Genomic DNA, 24,754 nt, shown 5'->3' with positions numbered 1-24,754 from the left:
AGATGAGGGTCTGAGATGGGGCTCGGCCATCCAGGCCAGTAACTCACTCCTTCCTTAGAAGTGGAAGGAATCAGGGCAGCAAGACAGTAGAGCCAGGGCCTCTCTCCCGGGGCCTGAGGGCCGAGCCCCACCCCCTTCCTTGAAGGGAGACTACCCGCTAGCCCCTTATTTGGGGGCCCTGAGGGCCCAGAGAAAGAGAAGTTTGCCCAGTGTCTTTGCTGGAGAATGATCCCTATCTCCCCGGCCCTACACCTTGCTCTCCAAGTGTGACTCCAACAGTGTCCCTCACCCCACCAAGAAGCCTCCCGGGGAGCACACCTGGCCTCTGGTTCGGGCTGCCCCAATTGCCTGTGGGCTCCTGGGAACGGGGGGGGGGGGGGGGAGGAGGGAGTTTTCCAGGCCCACAAGCACAGGGTGGTGAGAACTCCTGGAACAATGGATGCCACGAGGGGACCACAAAAGTGCCATCCTGGACCCAGAAGAACCCCACCAAGCTGGCCGCCAGTAGAGCAGGGCAGCACCCCAAGGCCCAGAGCACTCCCAATCCGGGGGTGGGGTGGGGTGGGTAGAGCACACGTGAGGCAGTGCATGGCGCTGTACCGGGAGACTAAGTTCTGAATTCAATCCCGTGTGAACAAGTACCTGTCCCTCTCTGTGCCTCAGTCTCCCTATCTGTATGACAACAGGGAGAGCAGCTGTCTCAGGGGCCTTTCCTGCTCAGGATGCCCTAGTGGCACTGACCTTACTTCGATCCCCTGTCCAGGCCTGAGGAGATGGTCCTAGCAGCCCGAAGCCTTCACACCCTGGCTCAGCACAAACTGTAATGGCCAGAGGCTCCAGGTCTCCTCCTGGAATTAAGGGTGACTGTCCCAGCAGAACCTGGCACTGCCCTGCCTCCACCCTGTTCCCACAGGGCCCCTTCGTTGCCCGGGGCAGGCGGGTAGCGGGTGCTGCTGCCAGGAGGGCATGCCAGCAAGCTCCTCCCAGCACCCAGCACACACCTGCTCTTCTAGGCCCATCAGCCCTGCCACCCCAGGACCCCACATCATCAGCTCTCCAGCCAGGAGAGGAAATGGGCATAGGACGTGTCCCTTGGCCCAGAAGGATGAGGAACATGTCCCAGCCTGGCTGAAATCTGCAGAAGAGTCCTGGCAAACGGGGAGAGTGCCTCCCAGCCTAGACCCTCGTGGTAGGGTAGGGAAAAAGAAGCTCCGTGTCCGCAAGACTGACAAGTGAGCCACTACCCCCAGTCTGGGATTCAAGACCCCAAAATCTCCCCAAGCACTAACCGGCCCATGGACCCCAAGCACCCCAGCCCTCAGCAAGTCTCAACTTCTCCGACTCCTTCAGTACTGCTCTGAGCTATGCTTCCCGCAGCACTGAGGGGCTGGGCACTCTGGGAGACCCCCGAGTGGCGGGCCTGCTCCTCCCCCCAGCTCCACGCGCTGGGACCTCAAACGCTGGGACCCAGGGTCACGGTGCAGCCCTGGACTCCCGCCGCCAAGATCTGGCTCCTACCTCAGTATTTGCAACCAGGGTAGGTAAAGGCGGAAAAGCGCCTGCCCCCAGGCCTGGAATCCAGCGCAGACAGGCCGGGGGTGAATCATTAACAGACCCAGGATTGGCTCCCGCCGCAGCACCAACACCTCCTCTGTCACCACGCACTTGTTCGCTCAACCCCTAGCCTGGGGGCGGGGAGGGGCAGCTCCCCACTCCAAAACACACACAGGGACCAAGGATGGACCACCACCCCGCGTCCTGGAAGTTCACGGTCCAAGGAATCTCGGACCTGTCCCTATAGCTGAGGAAACTGAGGCTCGGAGACGGATCTCGCAGGCCCAAGGTCACCCAGCAGGCGGCGGCCCGCAGGGGGAGAGCGGGACTCTGGCCAGCAACTTTCCCGGATTCAGGAACTTTCCTGCCGGCGAGCGGCCCCTGAGTCCCGCCCTTCTAACCGCCCCGTGGGCACGCAGGCTCTGGGATCCTCCGCAGACCTCGCCTCCGGGCGCCCCCGCCACAGCGGGAGAGGGGTTCCAGAACCTCGGACCCCTGCCTGGTGGCGGCCCCGCGGAGGCTCCAGCAGCCAGCGGTTCCCAGGACGCGCAGGTCCGGCAGGAAATGCCACTCATTTAACTCTTTCAAGCTAGGGACCGCCCAGCCCGCCCCGGGACCGCCTCGAAGCCGGTACGCGGACGCCAGCCGGCGCTCGCAGGAGCACGGACCCCGCCCCGCGCTCCCGGACCCGGGCCGCGTCGGCCGCACTCACCAGGTAGTTCATCGTGTCCGGCCGGCCTGGGGCGCCGCCTCCCCGCAGGGGCACACAACAAGCTGCCCGCGCCGCGCGCCCTCGGGGCTCCGAGAAGGCCGCAGCCGCCCGGGTCCCGGTGTGGGTCCAACCGCTTCAGCCACCACGCTTGCGGCCGCCACCACCGCCCAGAGAAGGTCCCACGTCGCTCCGCCCGCCGCCGCAGCCGCCGCCGCCGCGGCCCGGCCGGCCCAGCCCGGCTCCCAGCATGCCCGGCCGCGCGCGCCCATTGGCCACTGTGGCTCCCCATGCAAATGAGCCGCCGGCCGGCCCTGGGGGGCGCGGGCGCGCACCGCCCAGTGGGACCGCCCCTAACCCCCCCACCCCCACCCCCACCCCCACCCCCACCCCCCGGCACCAGACTCAAGCTACTAGCCTTCGAGGCTGGCACGGCGGATATCACCTTTTCTCCAAATGCACGTCCCCCGCCCTCCATCAAGGACGAGAATGCGTCCCTCCTCAAGGACTAAACAAATGCCCCCTCTTCTGGGAAGACTGCCGGGATTACGCCCCTCCAACATGGGCTGCTGCAGCCCCATGCAGCCCCCAAAACGCTAGCCTCAAGTCGACTTCTGCCTTCACCGCCCACCAAACCCTGGCCATTACGCACGTGTCCATAGGGCCGTCTGATCCGGATCTGAATCTAGAAGTAACAGGGAAGGGGCATAGAATAGCTGGTAGAAAACTAAAAACGACCACCTCACCAACTCTGGTCAGGCCTACCCTGAAAGCCCCAGGAAATGAAGACTCAAGGCAGGGAGGCTGGGAACTCCAACAGGGCCCCTAATCCAAGAGGCACAGAGCCTCAGGGCTCACCCTGTTCCACCAGACATGCCTGAGGCTCTGGCCTATCCAGGGTCAAGGGGCTCACCATCTCCCACCTTCTCCACTGAATTGAACCAAGCGACCCTGAAGCGTCCCCCCATGGTCTCGGTTCTGCCCTAGGAGCTCTGCTCCCACCCTAATCCCTCAGTCAGTCCTGTCCAGGCCTAACACCATGCCCAACAACGTGGGGGTGGGAGGTTGCCAGGAATGAGAGGGAAGGAAGAAGCACCACAGGGAAACTGAGTGGAGAGCACCTTGATTCTAGGGAGCCCCCCTCCCTAGGCTGCAGGTCAGTGACCGTCACCCCACACAGCACAATCAGGGTGTGTCAGAGTCCCTGAGCATGTCCAGGGTTGCACAATGGTCTGTAGAGATGTCTAGGATAGAAGCTGCTCCAGAACCAGACTGTGCAGTGCCTTATCTCCAGGATCCTCAGCTATCATCCTGGACCACTTGCTCAGCTTACAGACACCATCAGGCAGCTCACAATGCCAGGGAAGCGGTGGGTCAGACCTGGCTGTGCCCTGCAGGGAACCCTAGGCACGGCCTATAAAATATATACAAGCCCAAGGCGGACCCACAGCTGCCCCTACACCTGAAGCACATACCTGACACCCAGGGCTCAGCTGACTCAGTCGCTGGCCACCTCAGCCCTCTCCCATCTGTAAAACGAAGGGGTTGGGCTCGGGGCCCCTGGACAGCTTGTTAAAAATCACATTCCTTGGGGCACCTAGCTGGCTCAGTCGGTAGAGCATGCAACTCTTAATCTCGGGGTTGTGAGTTCGAGCCCCACATTGGGTGTAGAGATTACTTAAAATCTTTTTTTTTTTTTTTAAATCAGATTCCTAGTTCTCCCCGCTTCAGAAGAACTCACAGGGACCCACTAGACAGAACTCCTGGCCTGGAGGGAGGGGGAAGCAAGGAGCAGTGGGATTTGTGACCCAGAGTCCTCAAGAAGGAATGGGGCAACTAGCTGCCACCCTATGCTCTCCCCAAGACTGGTCCCCTCATTGCTCTTAAACTGCCCACTTCCCCACAAGAGGCGCCTGTGGTCAGGGAAAAACTACCTAAGGCATCCCCTCCTGCTGTTCCCAATGTCTCTGCCCCAAAGTCAGGCATGGAGCTGTGGGCCCAGCCCCTCCTAAACGCTGACCCTGTCCTTGGCCCAGCTAGCACCCGAGGTTCCAAGGAAGCAGATTGGAACCAGCTGGGCCATGTGTGAGAATGTGTCTGTGCTGGATGCTAGAGGGAGTCCTTAGGTTTTCCGGGGTCTCCACTCCGGGGATACCAGGCTTTCAGAGCCAAGCAGAACCCTGCCTGCCGGTGTGCAGGCAGGTCTGGGGTGGGTGGGGGGGCGGGGACACAAAAGGCTTGGCCCTCAGCGGGCTGGCCCTGCTCCATCCTAGCTGGCCTTGCGAGAGAGGAGGCGGCTGGCTGGGGCCAAGGGAACAGGAGACCCTCCCGACTCTGGCTCCGGATTAAAGCAGCACTAGAGGCGGGGTTGCTGGTGTGGGCGGGCAGGCGGGGGAGGGGACACCCCCCACCACCACCCCGGCTCAGGCGGAGGCATTTCAAAAATTTGCTCCTTTTCCACTTAAAACTCCCTCCCACTCCCCAAGCCTGTGCCTCCCAGAATGGCATTTCCGCTTTGTAATCAAGGCCCTAGGATCTGTGCCCCACTGTGATGGAAGGACAGTCGGAAGGGGAGAGGAATGCCCCCTCCCAGGCCTGCAGGTAGATGGGGGGAGGGGCACCCACTGGGCAGGCTCTGGCTGGGGTGTGTGGAGAAGCAGACCCTCAGTGCCAAGAAGCTCTGGCAGTGATACAGCCCCCATGCTGGTCCTGGACCTAGGGCTCTATGACCATGTGCCCATTTCATGCCCACAGTGATCCTACAAAACAGGCTTCATGATTAGCCCCACTCTCCTGATGAAGAGGTTGAGACCCAGTTTACGGCCCCTTGCCCCATCCTATAGGCTCCCAGCCACAAAAGGATCAGAGCTGGTGGCCAGGGAAGGGAGGACGGGGCTGCTAGACAGGTGGGGCTCCAGGAAGGGAAGGAGCAGGGGCACCAGGGCTCAGAAAGCCAAAGAAGCTGTGGCACTCAGAGACCCCAAAGGACAAGCAGCTGAGACACAAGCATTCCCCCAAACACAACTGAGTTCAGAACTGGGGCCCAGTACCACCACTCCAACACGGAGTGCAGGGCAACAGGAGGGCCGTGAGGATGAGCCTGGAGAAGGCGGAGAAGGTGTTGCTGGCTGGAGGCAGCCTGGCATCTCCTGCCTCGCGGAGGACTCACAGCTCACAGTCTGGAGGGGGGATGTCACCAACCCTCCGCTGGGGCCCAGAGGAGCAGTCTCTAGGAAACATGGTGGGACGAGCACATGGGGACAATGGTTCCCATCTGTCTATTAAAGTGTCCACTGGGGTGGGGGCTGCTGCTGATCCCAGACCCTAAATGGGGGAGGAGAGCTCGGGACCCAGCTCCCACTCTCTGGGCTTTTTGGGTCTTCTTCAGGTCAGACCCGCTGCACAAACAACTATTCTTGCTTTAGGACCAACAATGTCTGTTGCAGCGTTTGTAACAGCAAACAAAAGGGGGGCCCAACCGAGAGGCCCAACTGTAGGCGACTGCTTAGACAAGCATGGCCTCTCCATGGAACACTGTGCAGCCATCAAGGTGGCCACGTTCAAAGGCCAAAATCATGCAAGAAAATGCTTATGACAATGGTAAGTGAAAAGAGTAGGCTAAAATGGCTTGTGCAGTGTGACTGCAGGCTGCCCCTTTCCCAGCAGCACGAGAGCGTGGCTGGATGGGTCAGCTGATGGCCAGCTCTGGGAGCGGCAGCAGGAAAGGATTTCCTGAGGCCGGAGGTGAGTGCTGCCCGCCCTGGGGACAGGAAGAAAGGATGTATCTGGAGGTCCACGGGGTGTTGACGCCGTCCCTCTGGGCTGGCTGCTCAAAACCAGCCTGCGAGCTGAAGCCAGCCTGTGGATGGCCCAGGCAAGACGTGAGTCCAGCCACATCCAGAACCACTGCCACACACAGGCTGGAACCCCGCACACCGGCCGTCAGAACTCCACTCCCCAGAGGCCCAGAGAGGGGACGTGCTGTGCCCAGGTCACACCACTAGGAACTGAGCTACGACTGCAGCCCGCCCAGTGAGCCAGGTGTGTCCCCGCGGGAAAGCACCCCAGGTGACCCCCAATAGTGCAGAGCATGTCCTCTTAGGGTGATGCTGCAGCTGCCGGACATACGGAGCTTTCCCATTTTCCCCTGCTCTCTGAGGATGGAGTGACCAGTGACCAACAGGGCAGTTCATTCATCCATGATGAGTCTGACTGTGGGAAGGTGGGCCGGCCCACCAGCCTGGAGCCAAATCTCAGCCTGCCATCTTCTTCTACCTCCCCCCGGGGCTAGTGCCTGGGTCCCCTGGGGGGGGAGGTGGGGGGACTGCCAGGTGCAGGGACACAGCCAGTGAGGGCAGAGGGCTGACTGGCCTCCCAGATCCAGGCCTGGCTCCCAGCAATCGCAATGCCCCGCCCCCAGCTCCCTCCCCTACCTGTTCTGGCTCTTTCAAGGACTGGGAACTGGAAGGAACTGAATACTCTTCTAATTCTTGTTGCTTTTCTAATTGGAAAATTAAAGAGCAGCCCAGGCACCTGGAGGTGCCGGCTTCAGAGAGGAGCAGAGCCCCAGGCTGGAGCTGGTGAACGTGGCTGGGCCCTGGAGCACTTCCCAGAGACTCCCTGCCACACCCCAGGGCGCTGACTCCGGGTGGCCCGAGTCCCCTTTCTCCTCTGCACCCCTTCAAACCCATCACCCTCAGAGACCACCTCTCCCGAAGGGATCCCCCTGGGTGCTGGCAGGTGGGTGGAGGCTTGGACCAACAACCAGGACCCCCATGTGTGTAAGGAGAAGGTTAGGGCCTAGGTACACTTGCCTTCTCTGCTGGTGAACACCTCTCCCTGCATCCTCACCACCCCACCCCCCCAACACTGGGGGGGGCGGGGAGGAATGCAGAAGAGGCTGCAGAAGAAATGGGGGCAGGGGGAGAGAGGAGCAAGGTCCTGGCTGGCGGTGGGGGATGAAGACAAGTCCCTGTCCCCAGAGAAAAAGCTTAGCTGCTGGTGGCTGCCCAGCCCTGGCTGACAGCCTGGGCCGGCAGGGACAAGGGTGCGATCAAGAAGCCACCCCAGCTAGCCATCTGCTCGCGCCTCTCCCCATAGCAACCAGCCCCAGCCTAGCAGGGCAGTTGGAGGGGGATGACTTCAAATGCCATCTGCCACCCCCCCAAGCCTCCTTCCGCAGGGACACAGGTGCTCACACCCACAGAGACCCAGGAGGGGCAGACAACGTGGCCAGGCCAATTGGCTGGGGTAGGTGGGCAGGGAGAGGCGTGAGGGGCAGTGGAGTCACAGGAGGGGACCCTGGGGGCTCTGGGGGCAGCAGGGTGAGAGCACAGGAAGGAGCCGCTGCTTCCCCCTCCTCGGACAGCCCTGTTGGGGCATCCCACTCGCCCTACTCCGGCCCACAGAGGAAGGCTCCAGGGGCCCCAGGACGTCTAGACCCCAGTCCTCACCCAGCTGGAAGCCACAAGCACAAGGGCAGAGACTGTTAATGACTCCGGCTGGCGGCACCGTACCTTTCGGAGCCTTGGCTGGCGCGCGTGCTCAGTGTAAGGACGGGCGGGCCTCGTCACCAGCCAGGAGACCGTGGCGGACAAAGGCACCCTGGTGTCAGCAGCACACCCATGCACCTGCCGGTCACACAGCAGCCGCACCTGGCCTGGCACTGGGGGCACTCCCTTGGGCACTCCACTAAGCCCTCCCAACTCTCCCAGCCCCTGCTCAGGGGCCCTGAGCTTCCCTGAGCCCCTGAACCACAAGAGGAACAAAACCTCCTCTGACACCCTCGGGCAAAATCTCTCTGCGAAGCCCTGTTGCCCCTACCTCTAGCAGCCAAGGCTGGGGGCGCTGGCCATGGGGGGAGGGGCCGGTGATGGGGTTTCTCACTACCCACATTACAGTGTGCCGGTCATTCCTTCAGCACCTATCACTACCAGGACCCAGCTGCCATGAAAACGGGTCCGGGGGCGGGGGGCGGGGGGGGGGCCACAAACAGACACGGACCGCCTGTGGGGAGGAGAGCTCTGGAGGAGAATGCAGCAGACCACAGGCGATGGCAGGGGCTAATTCAAACAAGGTGCTGGGGTGGGGTGGGGTCCTCTCTGAAGAGGTGGCATTTAAGCAGATGAGCAAATCTCCTACCAGGCTCATTATATAGAAAAAACAACGGTAAAGATTAGTAAAAATAGCACAGGCTCGCCAACTCCCTCCGTGTGCAGTGCCCTGGATGCAGGGAATGATTCTCAAGCAACCTCCCCCCATTCCTTGGGTGGGCAGGGGTTGTCCACCAGGCTGGGGCTCCCCAGAGTTAAAGCGGAGCAGCCCGGAGTATCTGCCCAGTGCGGTGTCTCGGGACAAAGAGTGAGCCCAAGAATCTGTCCAGACCTGAGAGGGTGGAGCGATGGGGGCAGCATACAGGTAAGGCTCCATACTCTCCTACCTCCTGCTCTCCTACAGGCGTCCCCCTGCCAGGACCTCTGCAATGGACTGGATAAACACGGCTGACTCCAAAACCTAAGACACTTCACCTCTTGAGGAACCTAGAAAGAGGGAACACAAACCCCAGATACATGCGCAGGGCTGAATAGAAGGGTGTGTGGTCACACCACTTCCTGAACAAGATGTAACTTGGGGGGACCCAGGATCTGGAAGCGCAGACAACTCTCTAGGCATGCCTCAAAGCACACGTGCTTGGATATCGGGTCTTATAAAATACTGAAATGGAGTGTTACACCACCAACAACGCCAGTGTGTTCCAGTACCTAAAAATACACAGCGAACAAAACCAGAGACAGATATCCATCAGCAAGAGAAGGGCTAAGTACATAATTTCATATTCATAAATAGAACACTACTCAACAGAGCAGAGAAAAAAGAACTCTTGATACACACTGCATGGATGAAAATCTCAAAACTGTTATGCTGAATGAAAGAAGCCAGACCTCAAAGAGCACATCACTATGTGCTTCCACTTACAGAAAGCTCAAGAACAGGGGCGCCTGGGTGGCTCTGTCGGTGCAGCATCCGACTCTTGGTTTGGGGCTCAAGTCATGATGTCAGGGTCATGAGGCCCAGCCCCGTTGGGCTCTGTTCAGCAGAGGGTCTGCCTGGGATTCTCTCTCCCTCTGCCCCTCCCCCAACATGCTCCTGCTAGTGTGTTCTAAGATAAATAAACTAAGCCACAATGCAAGAACTCAGAATGCTGGCCACCTTACAGAGGGTTGGAGACAGGTGACTGCAAAAGGGACACTTTCAAACTTTCTGAGATGATGGAGATGTATCTTGCCTTGATTGATGGTGACATGGGGTCTGCATTAGTCAAAACTCATCTAACATCTGTCCATTTCAATAAATGTAAAATTCTTTAATAAAAAGTCTCACTGGTAAAAATAAAACAAAGCACAGAGGAAAAAATACATGGAATTAAGAATACAAAAATAGATATTGCAATCCTAAACCCACCATGTTACCCTTTTTGCCCTGGCTGTCAGGAAGCTTAAAGTTATGTACGTCTACCTTCCCCATACATTACATAGTTCTGGATCTTTTGATAATCCCAGACTATTTGTGTCTTTCACTATAATCTGCTTCAAATCCTTCTTGGAACTTGGAGGAGTTTAAATAATAAATTTAGATGACTGAAAAGCACCCCTCAGCCTCTAATCTTCTTTAGAGAAGGGATTAATTTTAGAGCTGCAACTTGTGACCATCAATCTGGCCAGAGCAGGCATCCAACACCACCTCTACCACAGTCCCCAACCTGTCCCCAGACAGTTTTCTTTTCTTGAAAAGAGGGAGAAAATGACCTGGCAAACAGTGACTAAGAGTAAACCAAAGAAACAATGGGGTTTGACCAGGATGAAATCAAAGCAGGCAGCTGTGACAAAGCCCAAGTCAAAGGCTGGGGAGGTGAAGGTGACCCAGTGGTGAAGGTGACCCACTGACATGGGGGGGTGGGGGGAGGGGCAGGATCCCAGGCACCCTTGACCTAGGGAACACAGCCTCATGACTGGAGGTGGGAAGTGGGGCTCAGTGGGTGCTGCCCTTGTGGCCCACTTGCCTCACTCACAGGCTTGAGCCCCCCCAAAAGTGCCTCCTTCTTGTAGAGGGGCTATTCCCTTACTGAGCAGGCTGCTGCAGATCATACCCGAGGACAGTGTGCAGGGTCCCAGGGCTTCCACTGCCTGCAATTCTGTACCCACTCCTGGGGGCACTCAGTGCAGGGCATGTCCACCTGGCCTGGAGCACGGTGGGCCAGCTGGTGGCCCTAATGGAGGACACTGTATGTCGGTGGGGTGAGGACAAGTACCTGCCCATCCAAAGCTCAAGAGGCAGGGGTCCTGTTGGCAAGGTGGGGCAGGCGAGGGTCTAGGGTCATCCTATGCTAAGGCCTTAGCGGGAAACACACCAACCATCAAGAAAGGGCCACTGGGGGAAGATTGGGCAGGCCACAGAGAGCTGATCACCCTGCCCCAAGTCAGGAGTGGGTCTCGGCCACTGCACTAGCCAGTGCTGCAGGAAAAGATCATAACCCCAACTGAAGGAACTGCTATGACTTATTAGCCTCTTACTAAGAGCCTTCTGCAACCCTTGCCAAGTTCTCACAAAACTCCACGAGTTAGTGCTGTTAACCTCCCCGTAATACAGATGGGGAGACAGGCTCAGAGAGCTTCAGTAACAGCTCAAGGTGTAGACTAGCCAGCATGATTCATTCTAGAGCCCTTGCCCTCAACCCACCAAAAGTCCTCCCCATCCCGAAGCAGCCTCTCTGGGAACCCCCACTCAGCCCACAACCAGGCTTCCAGGACAGCAGCTGAGATGCCAGGCTCTCTGCATGGGGACCCGGCTGTCTGTCCACAGGGGTTCCTCTGCACTCCCCGTGCCACATGCTCAGCAGGCAGCCTGGGCAAGCTAGGGCAATGAGGCAGACAGGAGCCAAGCAGGCCTGAGACCTACCCGGAGGAAGCCTGCGGCCTGGTGAGGGAGCCTGACGGCAACCAAACAACCCCAGCAATAAACACACAATCACAGATGCGAGCCCCGGGAGGGCTGTGCAGAACGGTGCCCTCTGCCTGAGCACTTGAGGGTGAGCACGGGTGAGCAGGAGTGACCTGGTGAGCGAGGCAGTGGCCAGAGATCACTTCCTGCAGAGGGAGGGCCAGGCAGAACCAAGGCCAGGTGGGAGGAGGGGCAAACCAGGTGCTGTGGAGACCGAACGGAGGACTTTGGACGAGGACCTTGCCTCTCCCCACTGTACTCTTCTGAGCCCGTTCCATCGGGCCTCAGCCGTCCACAGCCTGGAGCAGTGAGCCCAGCAGTGAGCCCAGGGCAGAGCCTCCTGGCTTCCTGGCCAGCCGTCCCATCACAGTGCCGGCTGGCATAGAACCAGCCACCCCTGGTTCCTGGGATCGCTGGTGGAGGTGCAACCAGGTGCCACACCTGGTCCACTGATCTCCACCAACCATGGCTGGGGCCTCACCGGGCTAGACCCACCCTGCCGCAGAGCCGGCGCAAGCAGCCTGGCCTCTCCGAGTCCCGGCTGCCTTATCTCCCCAGGGTACCGAAGGGGTTACACAAACTCATACTTGAAAAGCCACAAGCAGAGGGTCAGTCTCTCAGCAGCCAGCCTTGGCCTCTATGGACAGCTCAACAGGCCGCAGCCCCCACAATTAGAGAGGCCATGCAGGATGACGCTCACTTTCCGGCTCTGCATCCTGCCAGACCGGGCTCCCGCCCCGACTTCGTCTCTCAGTGGCCATGCAACCCTGGCAAGACACAGGTCCTCCACAGCCTGTGAAGCCCAGCGCCCAGCTCCTGGCACACACAGCAGCGCCTTCACTCCTTGAAAGGACCCACCGTCAATCAGTAAAGGAGCAGAGGGAAAGATAGTAATAATTTTAAAAAGGAAAATAAAAAATAAATTAAATTAAAATGAATAAATAAAATAAGAAGGAGCAGAGAGGCTAGCAGGGCAGGGTCCATTTCACAGACAGAAAATGAGTGGCAGGAACAGACATCAGGGGACTTCTCCACAAGCTGGAAGCTGGCCTCCTGCCTGACAGCGCCAGGGGGCAGTGAGCATCTTGTCGCTCCTAAACACGAATCATGCCAATGCCCACCAGGGGCCTCAGGGGGGTGGCACGGCGGGTTTCCTTTCAAATGCTCCCTGCCTGACCGGAGGGAAGAGACAGGCCTGGGGTGCCAGATGGCCATGCCCAAGAAGAAGGCCAATGTCAGGGAACGGCCAGGAAGTAAATCTCCAGGTGCTATGTAGCACCTCCCTCAGCTCAGGCAAGGAGGAGCAACTGAGCAGAGACTAGGGATGACTCTGTGGGCCCCAGAGCCCATAAGGGTCAAATATCAGAGTGAGATCAGCTAATCCCCCGCACAGGACCCTGCTCTAAGAGGAAGTCACTCCTAGCTCAACCTGGCCCATCCCAACCTCTTCTCTCCCTGCCACCACCGCCCATTCCATTTGGAAGCATCTTGTAATTTCTATGGGCCAAAGTGCCTGCGTCAGCCCCATCCAGGAAAAGGATGCCCAAATGAACGGGTATGCTTAAAACCCAAACACATCCTGAGTACCACATGGGCAGTCACCACTCTGGGTTCCAAGAGCAGGGCTTAAGGAGGCAGCTCAGCCTGGAAGCCTCCGAGGGGCCTCACCACTCACAAGCACAGGAAAGCAATTTTCAGAACATTTCACAGCAGCTCCAAAAATGAACCTCTCCTCCCAGCCCCACCAGATCATACACTGCCCAAGGTCCCAGGAGAGAGCTGGGGTACTCTGACAGCCCAGCCACTAGGGGCAGATGGTGAGGCCTCTGTCCACCCCCGGCAGAACCCCCAAGGGCCACGGCTGTAGGCCGGAGTGTGGGGAGTGACTTGGAGCTATAGCAGTGGAGGGGACCCACCGTGCAGACCACAGCTCCAGGTCTTCTCGCAGGTGTCCACAGCAGTGCCCAAGTCAGACCCACCCCTCTGCCATACCTCTCTCCTTACAGTTGGGGCCACTGAGGTACAGAGCCCAGGAAGGCTGCCCAAAGTCCTGTAAAGCAAGGGGTCTGGCTGCCACCCTAACTCTAGGTCCAGACCTCTGCTATGACTGTGGACAACCAAACCAAATCAAGCCCAGACCTCCCAAACTGAGCCCCATCCAGCTTGTGATGTGGCCTGAGTCACATTCCCCATTCACTATTGCCCTAAAGCCCCAGGCCCTCAAGCAGGCTGACGGTCCACTTCCCCTCCAGCCAGGGCCCACAGGGTCAGGGCAGGTCCCTTGATGCCCTGGGCCAGAAAAGATCCAGAGCTTCGCAGGACAGCAGAGCAGGAGAGAAGACAGGCATTTTCTGTCTTCTTTCTGTCTTTCTAAAGATGAGGCATTTATGCTCTGAACCCGAACACATGGGGGGCGGGTGGAGTTCACCTCAGCACAGTCTGGAAGCCGTACTTTTTGCATCTGTAACTCTGCATTACCGCTCTGGAGGCGGCAGGACCTGGGGTCTCTGATTCCATAATAACAACGCTCTGCACTTACACAGCACCTCCTGCAATCTCCACACACTCCATGGTGGTTCATTAAGAGGCCACTGCTCTGCCAGGAAGCCCCCACTGTCTGCTTCACCCTAAGAATGGGGCTAGGAGTGAGGCGCAGTCCCAGGAAGGCAGTCAGGTGGGCAGGCACTCCGGCCCACTGCCCCCTTCCCGTCAGAGGGAAAAGACCCTAAGTCAGCAGAGAATCAATGGCTGAAAGCCACAGATGGCCCAGCCTGCGATGGAGCCCCTTCCGGGCAGGACGCAGGATGTGGGCCCCTACCTCAGTCTGTCCATCTGTAAAGCGGGCAGGGACCTGCACCTGAGGCCTGGTGACTGGGGGTGGCCAGGATCACCTGCTACCCTTAGGAGGCGCCCCGATGCCTCCAGATGCAGGCCTAAGTGTGGAGCCATGATGGCCTGGGAGCTGGCCAAGCCTGCCTGGCTGGGCCAGGAGGAGGGAGTGACAGGCGAGAAGCCCCCAGGGCTAGGAGGGAGGAAAGGGCCGGCCCGGCACCCAGAGGAAAACTTCCCGGGAAAGTGAGCGAATCAGCCTTCCTGGGGGTAGGCACAGATCCCACTCCGCCAGGCCGTCCTGGGGGTGGGCTGTCCCGGGAGAGACACACCCCCGGCCCCAGGCCTGGGCCATCGCGGGGACGTCCCTGGAGCACAACTGGGCAGCTACCCCAGGTGGCTTCCTGGGGGCAGCACAGACCTCCCCCCTTCACCCGGCCCAGCCATCCTGGAGGGGGCCTCCCGGCGAGCGACACAGACCTCTCCCCACTAGGCCTGGCCATCCTGGTGGGGGGAGGGGGTTCCGCGGGGCAGCACGGACTCTGGCCTGGCCCGGCCGTCCCAGGAGCTTCCCGGGGCCAACAAAGGCCCCTGCCAAGCCTCCCGTCCTAGGGGGGGGGGTCCCGGAGGGGACAGCACGGAACCCAGACCGAGCCGGCTCCCGTGAGAGGGTGCACAGAAAGGCAGGGGCAGAGAAGCAGCCCCCACGCTAACCCCCATCCATGCCGGGTCCGGGAAGGCCCAGGTGGGGTGACCCCCGCCCCCAGCCCGGGGCCCCCCGCGGCATTGGGCCTGCAGCGGGCGGCGCGAGGTCTCAGGCCCGGCCGGGGGCGGCAGACCCGGGGTCCCGGCCGGCGGGCGGTACTCACCGGCACGGACATCTTGGCCTCCGCTCCCGGGCCCCGGGCGGGCAGCGGCGCCGGCAGGCTGGGGGCTCCGGTCTGCCGCGCCGCTCAGAGCCCCCCGCGCGGGGTCCCGGCGCTCTCGGGGTTCCCCGCCGGCTCCTGCGCGCTCCCGGCGGCCGGACTGTCCGGCGGCTCCAGCCCGCGCCGCGCATGCGCCGCACCGCCCCTCCCCCTCCCGTCTCCTCCCTGGGGGCCGCGTTAAAGGCGAGGACCCCGGACCGCGGCATTTTTCTGTCGGCCCAACGCGGCGAGGAGGCTGGGTCTCCACCCTTTACCCAACCTTCAAGGGCCACCTCGAGTCGCACTATCTCCTGTTCTCCCACCGGGTTCTGGAAACCAGAGCCCCCACCCCCCACATTGCCCAGCCCAGGATGCTGGGCGCCTGCCCTGTGGTCTGGCGGGGCTCCCAGTCCTTGTGTCTGAAGGCGATTGCAGGTCAGCCTCGCAGGGCTCCTAGAAACCCTCCCCGCTCCTCCCGCTGAAAGCCCAGAGACCCGGGCACCCCTCCCGCTGCGCTGCCCAGACCTCCTCCGCCTGCTCTGCCCTCCCCCGCGGCCCCTCCCTCGGTGGTGGGGAGCTCCCGACTGCCTGGGAACAGCCTAGCGCGTTAGGGTCATCCGACAAATAGAGCTGACAGATAGAGCTGGACTGGCTTTTAGGGAGGATCCTGCCTCCCCGTAACCCCCACTCAAGGGCCACCCACAGCCAGGCCACCCAGCGCCAAGGGCCAGCCCTCCGACGCTGGAAGACTGGCCTTCGCGGCCCCAGCCTTTCTTCCCCAAGGTTAAACATCCCCAATTTCTTCAGCTGTTCCACATCTGCCATGGTGTCCACAGATAGCGGCCCATACCCGTGCGCCCTAATTTCCCACCCCCTGCCAGGTGGGCCTTCCTCTTCTCATGTTACATTTAATAAACTGAGGCTCTGAAATCCCTCAGCAACCAGAAGGCAGAACCAGGAGTCTGACCACTCTGGTCTGCCACTCATCATATACCGCCTGTCCCTGTTCCCTCTGTTTCCCAGAGAAAGGGCTGCTACCACCCAGGAAGGATGAGTGAACACAAGGTTTAGGGGCCGGGTCAGTCCAGGGAGATCAGCACAACTGCCCCCCAACCCCTCCATGGAGGAAAGGTAAAGCTGGCTCCATGAGGCTGGCTGGCAGCAAATGTGGTTCATGGCAGGACCTGGGGGACAGAGCTCCAGCCCTCTAAGACATCTGTAGGGGCAAGCGCCCAGGGCTACAGGTTCTTTCATCCGTCATGTGTGCAGTGCCAGAAGTCCTCAGGTTATTGAACAGAGGGGAGGAAGTACGGATGAGGTGAGCTTTCTCGGAGACTTAGATCAGGCCCCAGCTCCCCAGGCCTCAAAACCCCCCGTTGGCAGGTCATCCACTGGGGTTTAGAAGGCTTTCCAGCCTTCTTCCCCAAGAGGTGGGGCTGCCTTGGTCTTTCTCTAGGATGCTCCTGGGGAGAGTCCTAACAGTGGTCCCCAGCAATGAGAGGGGTACTAGATGTGAAAGAAAGGGGGGAAATCGAGGCCTGCTATGAGGCCCAAGTCCCAATTTTAGGACTGATGAGCTGGGGTCCTTTCCTGTTCCACCTAAGCAGTGTTGCCTGCCCCCTTGAATGGGCATTGTCAGTTATGCGCCTCAGTTTCCCCAGCCCCAGTGTTCGGTAAGGCATTGTTGGAGGGAGCAGGCAGGGCCCCAGCAAACAGAGGGGGTCTGGGCCGACAGCTGCCACCTCCTCAAAGAGCGCTCTGTGTGTGTGTCTGGCAGGCAGCCCTGCCCGTGCCCACCCGCCCGCGTCCAGCCGGCACTGGGGCTCCCGAGCTGGGGGCAGCAGCTCAGCCTGGCGCCTGGGCTCCCAGCCACATGCGCGCGCTGTCTCAGAGGCCCCCACGGCCACCCTGGCCCCTCCCTCACTGAGTCCAGGCTCCTCCTCCTCCCTTCTCCCCTTCTTTGGCTGGATTCTTTTCGCCCACTGTTTCTGTGTCCTCTTGCATCAGCCCCTTCTCCAGGTGCCCAGGCCAGAACGGGGCTAGCAGTTCTCCACCCTCCACACCCCTGGGTATAGGGAAATGGAAACCCAGGGGAGGGGTGCAGCTGGGGTCATGACCTCCAAACTATCTAGTCTTTGTCTCCATCTGGCCCCCAACAATGACTTCCAGCTGCTTATTCGGGGAGGGTGTCACTAACTCATCCCTTAGCACAGGAAGAGGGATGCCTGGCCAGAGCCTCACTTACTCCAAGGCAGAGACCCAGCACCTTGGGTAGGGGGTTGTACCCCCCCCACAACTGCATCCTCCATTCCCCAGTAGGCAAATGATCCCAGGATGACTCAGTCCCACAGAGGACAGGCTCTGGGGGCCTCACGACTAGTAATTCACATGAGAAGCAACAGCTGGGTTCCCTGAGCAGTTGCCAGCACCCCGAGAGGATCCTTGAGGGCCAACCAGGGCCCTAGGGAGACAATGGTTATTGCTGTTCCTGGCACTGGGAGGGAAAGGAATTTGGACCTGGCCACAGAGTAATTCTGGACAGAGACAAGCTTCATAGTCAGGTCTCTGGACACCCAGGCCTCTGTCCCCTGGATCTTGCCACGTCTAGAAGGCAGAGAGGCCTGGGAGGTGGCTCCTTCTCCCCACCCCCACCCAGGGTAACCATGGACCTCTCTAACAGAGGGACTCCTGGCCCAGGAGTGCACAGTGAGCCTTTCAGGGCACTTGTGGGCGCCGTGTGATAATCCTACATTAGCATTGTGCTTTTGTCACCAATGAGGAAGTGACATTGATAACATCCTCATTAGCCAATGTTCACACTCTGTTCAGACTGCCTTAGTTTGCCCCCACTGTCCTTGTTCTTTTCCTGTTCCAAGATCCCGTCGAGAATCCCACATTACACTTAGCTGTCATGTCTCCTTAGGCGCTGCTGGGCTGGGGCCATTTCTCAGACTTTCCTTGCTTTTGATGACCTTGGCAGTTCTGATGAATATTGGTCAGGGATTTTGTGGAATGTCCCTCAACTGGGATTTGCCTAGTGTTTTTCTCATGGTTAGACTGGGGTTATGGATTTTTGGGATGACCTCAGAGGTAAAATGTCATTCTCACCACATATCAAGGATAGACACTGTCAACGGGACAACTTATCACTATTATGTTGACCTTGATCACGTGGCTGACACAGTGTCTGTCAGGTTTTCTATTCTGTCCTCTTTGGAAGGAATGAGGATTTATGCTCCATTTCCTGAAGGCAGAATATCTACATAAAAACATTTGGAATTCTTCTGTGGGAAATTTCTCTCTTCTTCATTTATTTATATCAGTATGAACTCGTGGATATTCATTTTATACCTTGGATTATAATCCAATACTACTTTATTTTCTTGCATGTATTGACCATGCTTTGGCGATAGGGAGTTCTTTCAGTTGGTGCATCAGATTTTTCAAGAGAATGTAGAAATCCAGATTGTTTTTATAAAATAGCTGGCTTTTGAAACGTTGACTGAGTGAGCCAAACAAAATGCTTCCACAGGCCAACCCCAGGCAGCTCTTGGCTCCAGAGTCAGATTACCTGGTTTGAGTCCTGCTCTGCTGCTTGCACCTGGATCATTTTGTGCATATGCATGAGTTAATCTGTCTGGGGGTCTGTTTCCTCGTCTGTGAAATGGGAGGTTAATACTTCCTGGGTGGTTGAGAGGATTCTATTGAATGACTCTGGGAAAGTTTGGGGCACTGGACCTGGCAAGAACCCTTGCTTTGTAAACAGCAGGGACCATCATGGCCACACGCATGAGCCAGGCACTTAGGTTAAGCAGCTTCCTACGGAGAGCAAGATCTGAGCTTGTTTGAAGGAGACCTTTTAGGGTTGGGGGTGGCCAATGGGACCCTGTAAGCTCTGGAGTAGATGAGACCAGGAACTACCACCCCAAGCCTGGTTTTCAACCTAAGAGTTGAGTTCTACTACTCTGTAGTAACACCACATTGGCGGGTGGGGGAGTACCCAGACTAGAGGTCCTTTCTTACTCCAAAGTGTGAATGACTACCTCTCCCAGGGACTGCATGTCAGCCTGGCACAGAAAGAGACGCTCGGCTTAGTGAAGTGGATGGGGAACCCACTAGCCCACCAGGTGAGACCTTGGGGTTCCGTCTTGGCATCACTTCAGACTTATCCTGTGACCTTAAGCAAGTCCAGGTTCCAGTATCCTTGAGGGTAATTCCACAGTCTCCTCGAGGGTGGGCCCTAGGGGCTAGGGCAGGGCACTTCCTTGTCTCTCCCCCATTCACAGAACCTTCTGTATGCTCTGCCTGAGAAGCACCTGGTTAGGACAGGGGGTGATGTGCACGTCATCAGGTGACTGGCTAAAGAGGGAGACCATTGTGCCCTAGACAAGGAGGCTTCAGGACCTGGTGGCAGGAGGGAGATAGATGTGTTAGTTTCCTACTGATGCTGGAACAAATTCCTACACACTTAGTGGCTTACAACAATATGAACTTCTTATCCTACACTTCTGGAGGCTGAAAGTCCAAAACTGGCTGGCAGGGCTACCTTCCTTCTGGAGGCTCTAGGGGAGGACAGCTTCCCTTGCCTTTTTCAGCTTCTCAAGACCGCCTGCATCCCTTGGCTTGGGGCCCTGCATCACTCCGACCTCTGCTTCCATCCTCCCATCCTCTCTGACTCTGGCCCTCCCAACTCCCTCTTAAAAGAACCTTGTGACTACCGTGGGTCCATTCAGGTAATCCAGGACAACCTCTCCATCTCCAGATCCTTAATTTAATCAGAGCTGCAGAACCCCTTTTGCCTTGTAATGTAACCTAATCATAGATTCCGGGGATTCAGATGTGTACGGGAGGACCCCTGGCCCCCCAGACTGCTCCCCATCTGGGCCCTACGGCCTGAATCCTGGCGATGGCTGAGTTTGGCCAGGGCAGAAATCCTCTTACTCAGCTCACGTGGCACCTCTTGCTGTTCGTGGGAATAGCTATAAATGACCTATGGCTCCTGCATACCATCTGGCAAGACAAGGCACAAAACCCCAACAGGCAGGGACTCCTTGACCCTGAAATTCCAGGAATTTATCTTTAAAAATGCACTCATGAGTAGCCAAAGATATACATGGAAAGGCTATCACTTGCAGCTCTCCTTATTAACATGGGAACGACTTACATATTCAGTAACAGGCTCCACTTAAATCGTGGAATACTTACATGATAGAATCCCATCCTGGGCATCACCACCAATGATAGAGAGTGACATGGGAATACATTTATAATATACTGTTAAGGGAAGAAAAATAGGCTTCCTGAATAAGTATGGTCAGATCCTATTTTCATAAAAATTCACATATTTATATTTATGTCATATATTTGCGTTGGGAAAAAATGTGGAAGGGTAGATAGCACAGTATCAGCTGTGGCTATCTTGGGGTGGGGGTGAGATTTTGTTCACCATTTGTGATATTTAGAGGGGCCTATTGGGAGGTTGATTAATAAGTAGGGTTTTATCTGTCTTCATGGATTAGGATTTTATAGGAGACTGTTTTTGTTTTTGTTTTTGGTTTTTTTAAAACTTTTTATTTATTTATTCATGAGAGACAGAGAGAGAGAGAGAGAGGCAGAGGGAGAAGCAGGCTCCCAAGGAGCAGGGAGCCTGATGCGGGACTCGATCCCAGGACCCTGGGATCATGACCTGAGCCGAAGGCAGACGCTTACCCATCTGAGCCACCCAGGCGCCCTAGGAGACTGTTTTTGGAGGAGGGAATGGGGTTTCAGTGTAATTAAAATTATTTTCTCTATTTTCCAATGTTTTTCAAATGAACATCATTACTTGGGCATTTTTTTAACAGTATACACTTTTTTAAATGGTGGTAAAACATATATAACATGAAACTCACCATTTTAACTGTTTTTTTTAAGCTTATTTATTTAAGTAGTCTTTAAGCCACCCAGGTGCCCCCCCATTTTAATTATTTTTAAGTGTACAATTCAGCGACATGAAGTTCATGCACAGTGTTGTATAACCATCATTATTATCCATCTCTAGAACTTTCTCATTGTCCCAAACAGAAATATCCCAGGGACGCCTGGGTGGCTCAGTCAGTTAAGCATCTGCCTTCAGCTCATGTCATGATCCCAGAGTCCTGGGATTGAGTCCCACATCGGGCTCCTTGCTCAGAAGGGAGCCTGCTTCTCCCTCTGCCTGCAGCTTCCCCAGCTTGGGAGCTCTCTCTCCCTCTCTCTGATAAATAAAATAAAAATCTTAAAAAAAAAAAATCCCAAACAAAATGTCTCCATTAAACCATAACTCCCCATCTCCTCCTTCTCCAGCCCCTGGCAACCACCATTCCACCTTCTGTCTCTAAGAATTTGCCTGTTCTTTGGTAATTTCTTTTTTCTTTTTTTTTTTTTAATAACAGTTTGTGAGGGGAACATGCAATTGCCAAGTCCTAGGAAATGCAAGCCACCGTGGAGGGGCTCCCCCAGACATTCTAGGGCCTGACACCCAGGAGATGCAAGCAAGCAGCCAGCAGAGTAAGGCCCTGCAGTCAGTCCCATGCAGATCCTGCCGCCCGGTCGCTGCCCCCTGCCCCACCCCCAGCAGACAGGAGGCAGAGGGGAAGGGACTTGCCAAGGGCTCCCAGAACGGGACAGCTGAGCTGGGCAGAACCCAGGCTCCCACCTCGGCTGGCTCCAAGGGCCCTGGCCGCCAGCCTCCTGGTCTTCTAGGATGTTTGTAAACACCCAGAGACCAGAGCCCCTTCCAGGAACAGGCCTGCATTCTCAGTGACTGTGACAAGTGGAATTTCACTGTCCACTGGAAACAATCCCCAGGGCGTTGTGTTTCTGAATCCGGGGATGAAGCCACCCGCTTGAATAGTACACATTCTCTAAATTAGTAAAGAGCCCGAAAGAGCTGTTGCCACATTGAGGTCACCAGTGCGAGTTCCCAGAGCAGCAGTCCGGTTCTCAGCGAGGCAGGGAGGCTGGGCCCCCAGCCCCACAGGGGCGCTGGGAAAGTCTCCCTGCTCCCCGGGGACTGAGACTGACCCTTGTGGAAACAGGAAGAGACTCACGGTAGGGAGTGAGATCTGCATGTTGGCAAGAACTGGGCCTCCCTGTCACCTTTGGCCTCCAGGGGCAGGGCAGGGCAGGGCCTGGGTTCCGGTCCTGCCCTGTGAACTTCAGCATGGTATTTCTACTCTAAGCACGTTTTCATCCCCTCTGTCAAATGAGGCTTTAGTAAAGCAGCAAAGCGGCCCCCAGCTCCAGGGAGCCCCCTCCCTATTTCATTCTATCTGAAAGCCGCCCCCACCCCCACCGCCGAGAATTGAGCAGTACGTGGCCCTGGCTCGCATGTCCTGGAAGGCCTGGGATCCAGGGCATGTAAGGGCTACTGTGGCACCCAGCACGGGAACACCCGTTAAACGCTGCTGTCTGAATCGCGCTCACTTGTCTCTCGGCCCTCCAGCCGGCCTTTCCTGGCTGGGAGCTTTCTACTTCTCCTGCTCCCCTGAGGCACCCGTGGCCCCACCCGTCCTGATGGGGCTGAGAGAAGGGGAGGCTAATAAAGATGCTGGAAGCTAGCCCACGTTCTGGCCTGGAGGGTGACCTCTGGCAAGTTCTTTATGCAAGGCCCTTGGGCTCAATGTTTGATGGGAGCAATGTCTGGCGGAAGGTTCTAGAAAGACAAGGCTGCCTATCACCCAGATGACGGACCTTCCGAGTGGGATGGAGTGATGCTTGCTGAGGGGCAGCCCTCCAATGTCAGGCTAAGACCTGGAGACATGGTGACAGACCCGGATGGAGGATTGGAAATGGGCTCTGTCCTCCTGGTCTGCCTGCGGTGGCAGAGGCATCCTGGAGGAGGCGGCGCTCAAACAGGAGCTTGAAGGATGAGCAAGAGTTCAGGAGGCCTGTGTGGGCAGCAAAGCTGGTGTGGAAAGGGACTCCCCTCCAGGGTCCAGCAGCCTGAGCCCCACCTGTTCCTGGGGAGAGACAAACCAAAGTTTCCAAAAGCAGACCCTCAGTGGGGAGGCCTGCGTTCAAACGCCGGCTCTGCCATGCTCTAACGCCCCCCACCTGGGCCAGTCGCCCCTCTTGGGACCTCAGTGTCTCCTGGGCAATGGGGCAATAGCATAAGAGGGCTCAGAGAGGGTGCTGGGGACACCTGTGTCCACCCATTTGGGGTGTCTACTTCTGTTCCCTTAGAAGGCTGCGTCTTCCTCCCTTGTTCAACTATCTCTCCATCTCTCGGGGTATTGTAAGGCATCAGACCCAGACTCCTGCTGGACCCCTGCAACCTGATGAAAACCCGGGGTTGGGGGGTGGGGAGGCCCTGGGTGATAGCCACCTATGCAAAAATACTGATTGTGTACCTAGTCTGTGCAAGACATCATAGGGGTTGTCATTTCCTAGAAGCAGAGCCTGAGACAGGGATTCTTTGAAAGTAGCTTCTTGAGAGAAGGGGAGTGGGGCCAGAGAGAATGGGGAGGTCCAGCTTCAGCCTGGCCCCCGGGGAGCTCTGGAGTGACTTGCACCTCAGAACTGGTCCCACCTAGGGGGCGGCCCATTAGGCTACACACTGACCACTGCCGGGCGTGAGGTGGGGAGTAATTTGGGCCAGGAGGTCCCATTCGGCCAAGGACACTTTTCCAAAGATGCAACAACAGCTGTGAGCAGGGAGCAGCCACCTCTCCCCGTACTTGGGGTTCTGGGCTGTTCCACAGAGGAGAATGCGTCAACCAGTCTACCGTCCTACCGGTTCTTCTGCCCTTAAGGAGCCACCAGCTATTGACTTTCCTGTCCTTACCGGCCCTCGGGCATATTTGGGGAGTTGCTTGCAGAAAGGCCTGAAGTATAATAAACAGGTGGGGATAGGATTCCCAGACAACCCTTCCTGTTGCTCTCTCCTCCTCGAATCCCGGCAGCACCCCACGCAGTGTCCCCTTCGGTGTCCCTGGACGCTCCAGGGGAAAGGCTCAGCCCAAACCATGCCCTGTCAGGAAGGAGCCCTCAGGGAGAGGAAGAGGCTTCATCAAAGCACCACGGAGTTGGGGCTAGGACCCAGGTTTTCCGACTTCTAGTTCTTGCCCTGCCGGGGAAAAAGCCCATGTAAGGAGAAGCAGAGTCTCCCTTTTGTGGGGGTGGAGAGGGGAAAGCTCCCTTGGTGAGCCGAAGCAGGATCCCCTCTTACTGTCCGGCCTCTGGGCACGTCACTTTGGGCTGCTGAATAGCCCAGGCCACAGCGAGACTAGGGAACAAGGACACAGCAACCCCTGGGCCAGCCGGCAGCCTGAGGGGGACTCATTCCCATGACTCAGCTTGGAGAGAGGCTGCCCGAGAGCTCTGTGCATTGTGGGGTATTGTTCTTGCTGCCAGCATCTCAGGCTTTGTGAAAGGGATGTGCCTTTGGGTTGATTTAATTTAATTAATTTATTTGACAGGGAGAGAGAGAGAGTGGGGGGGGGAGGGGCAGAGGGAGAGGGAGAGAGAGAATCTCAAGCAGATTCCCAGTGGAGCAGGGAGCCCGACATGGGGCTCGATCCTATGACCCTGAGATCACGACCTAAGCCAAAACCAAGAGTCAGATGCCCCCACTGACTGAGCCACCTAGGTGATCCTTGGGTCGGTTTTAAATGGTTTCCTTCCAGATAATCCGTTAAGCCATCTCCAAGGAAGGAGGCTTCAGCACGCCTGAGGCCCGGAGTAGCCTAAGCCCAGCTCATCCTGGGGGGCCTGGGGTCTTGCTGTAGTTGGCAGTGAA

General features: G+C 57.6%; 1 protein-coding gene across 4 annotated transcripts in view; it reads right to left on the bottom strand.

Moving 5' to 3' along the window:
* BCAR1 (BCAR1 scaffold protein, Cas family member) overlaps window positions 1–15,521 on the bottom strand; it is a 39,447-nt gene extending 23,926 nt beyond the window's left edge. The window contains exon 1 of one of the 4 annotated variants that reach the window (XM_027618881.2): window positions 14,959–15,521. In XM_027618881.2, coding sequence (XP_027474682.1) covers window positions 14,959–14,970 — 12 coding nt within the window. In that variant the 5' untranslated portion in view covers window positions 14,971–15,521. Of the gene's footprint in view, window positions 1–2,266; window positions 2,499–14,958 lie in introns of those variants that run through there. The other 3 variants (XM_027618880.2, XM_027618878.2, XM_027618879.2) reach the window with 3 other exon arrangements.
* Between the last annotated feature and the right edge of the window lie 9,233 nt (window positions 15,522–24,754).

Source organism: Zalophus californianus, chromosome 17, assembly GCF_009762305.2.
Source record: "Zalophus californianus isolate mZalCal1 chromosome 17, mZalCal1.pri.v2, whole genome shotgun sequence".
NCBI classification, from domain to species: domain Eukaryota; kingdom Metazoa; phylum Chordata; class Mammalia; order Carnivora; family Otariidae; genus Zalophus; species Zalophus californianus.
This window is presented reverse-complemented; position numbering and strand designations above follow the sequence as displayed.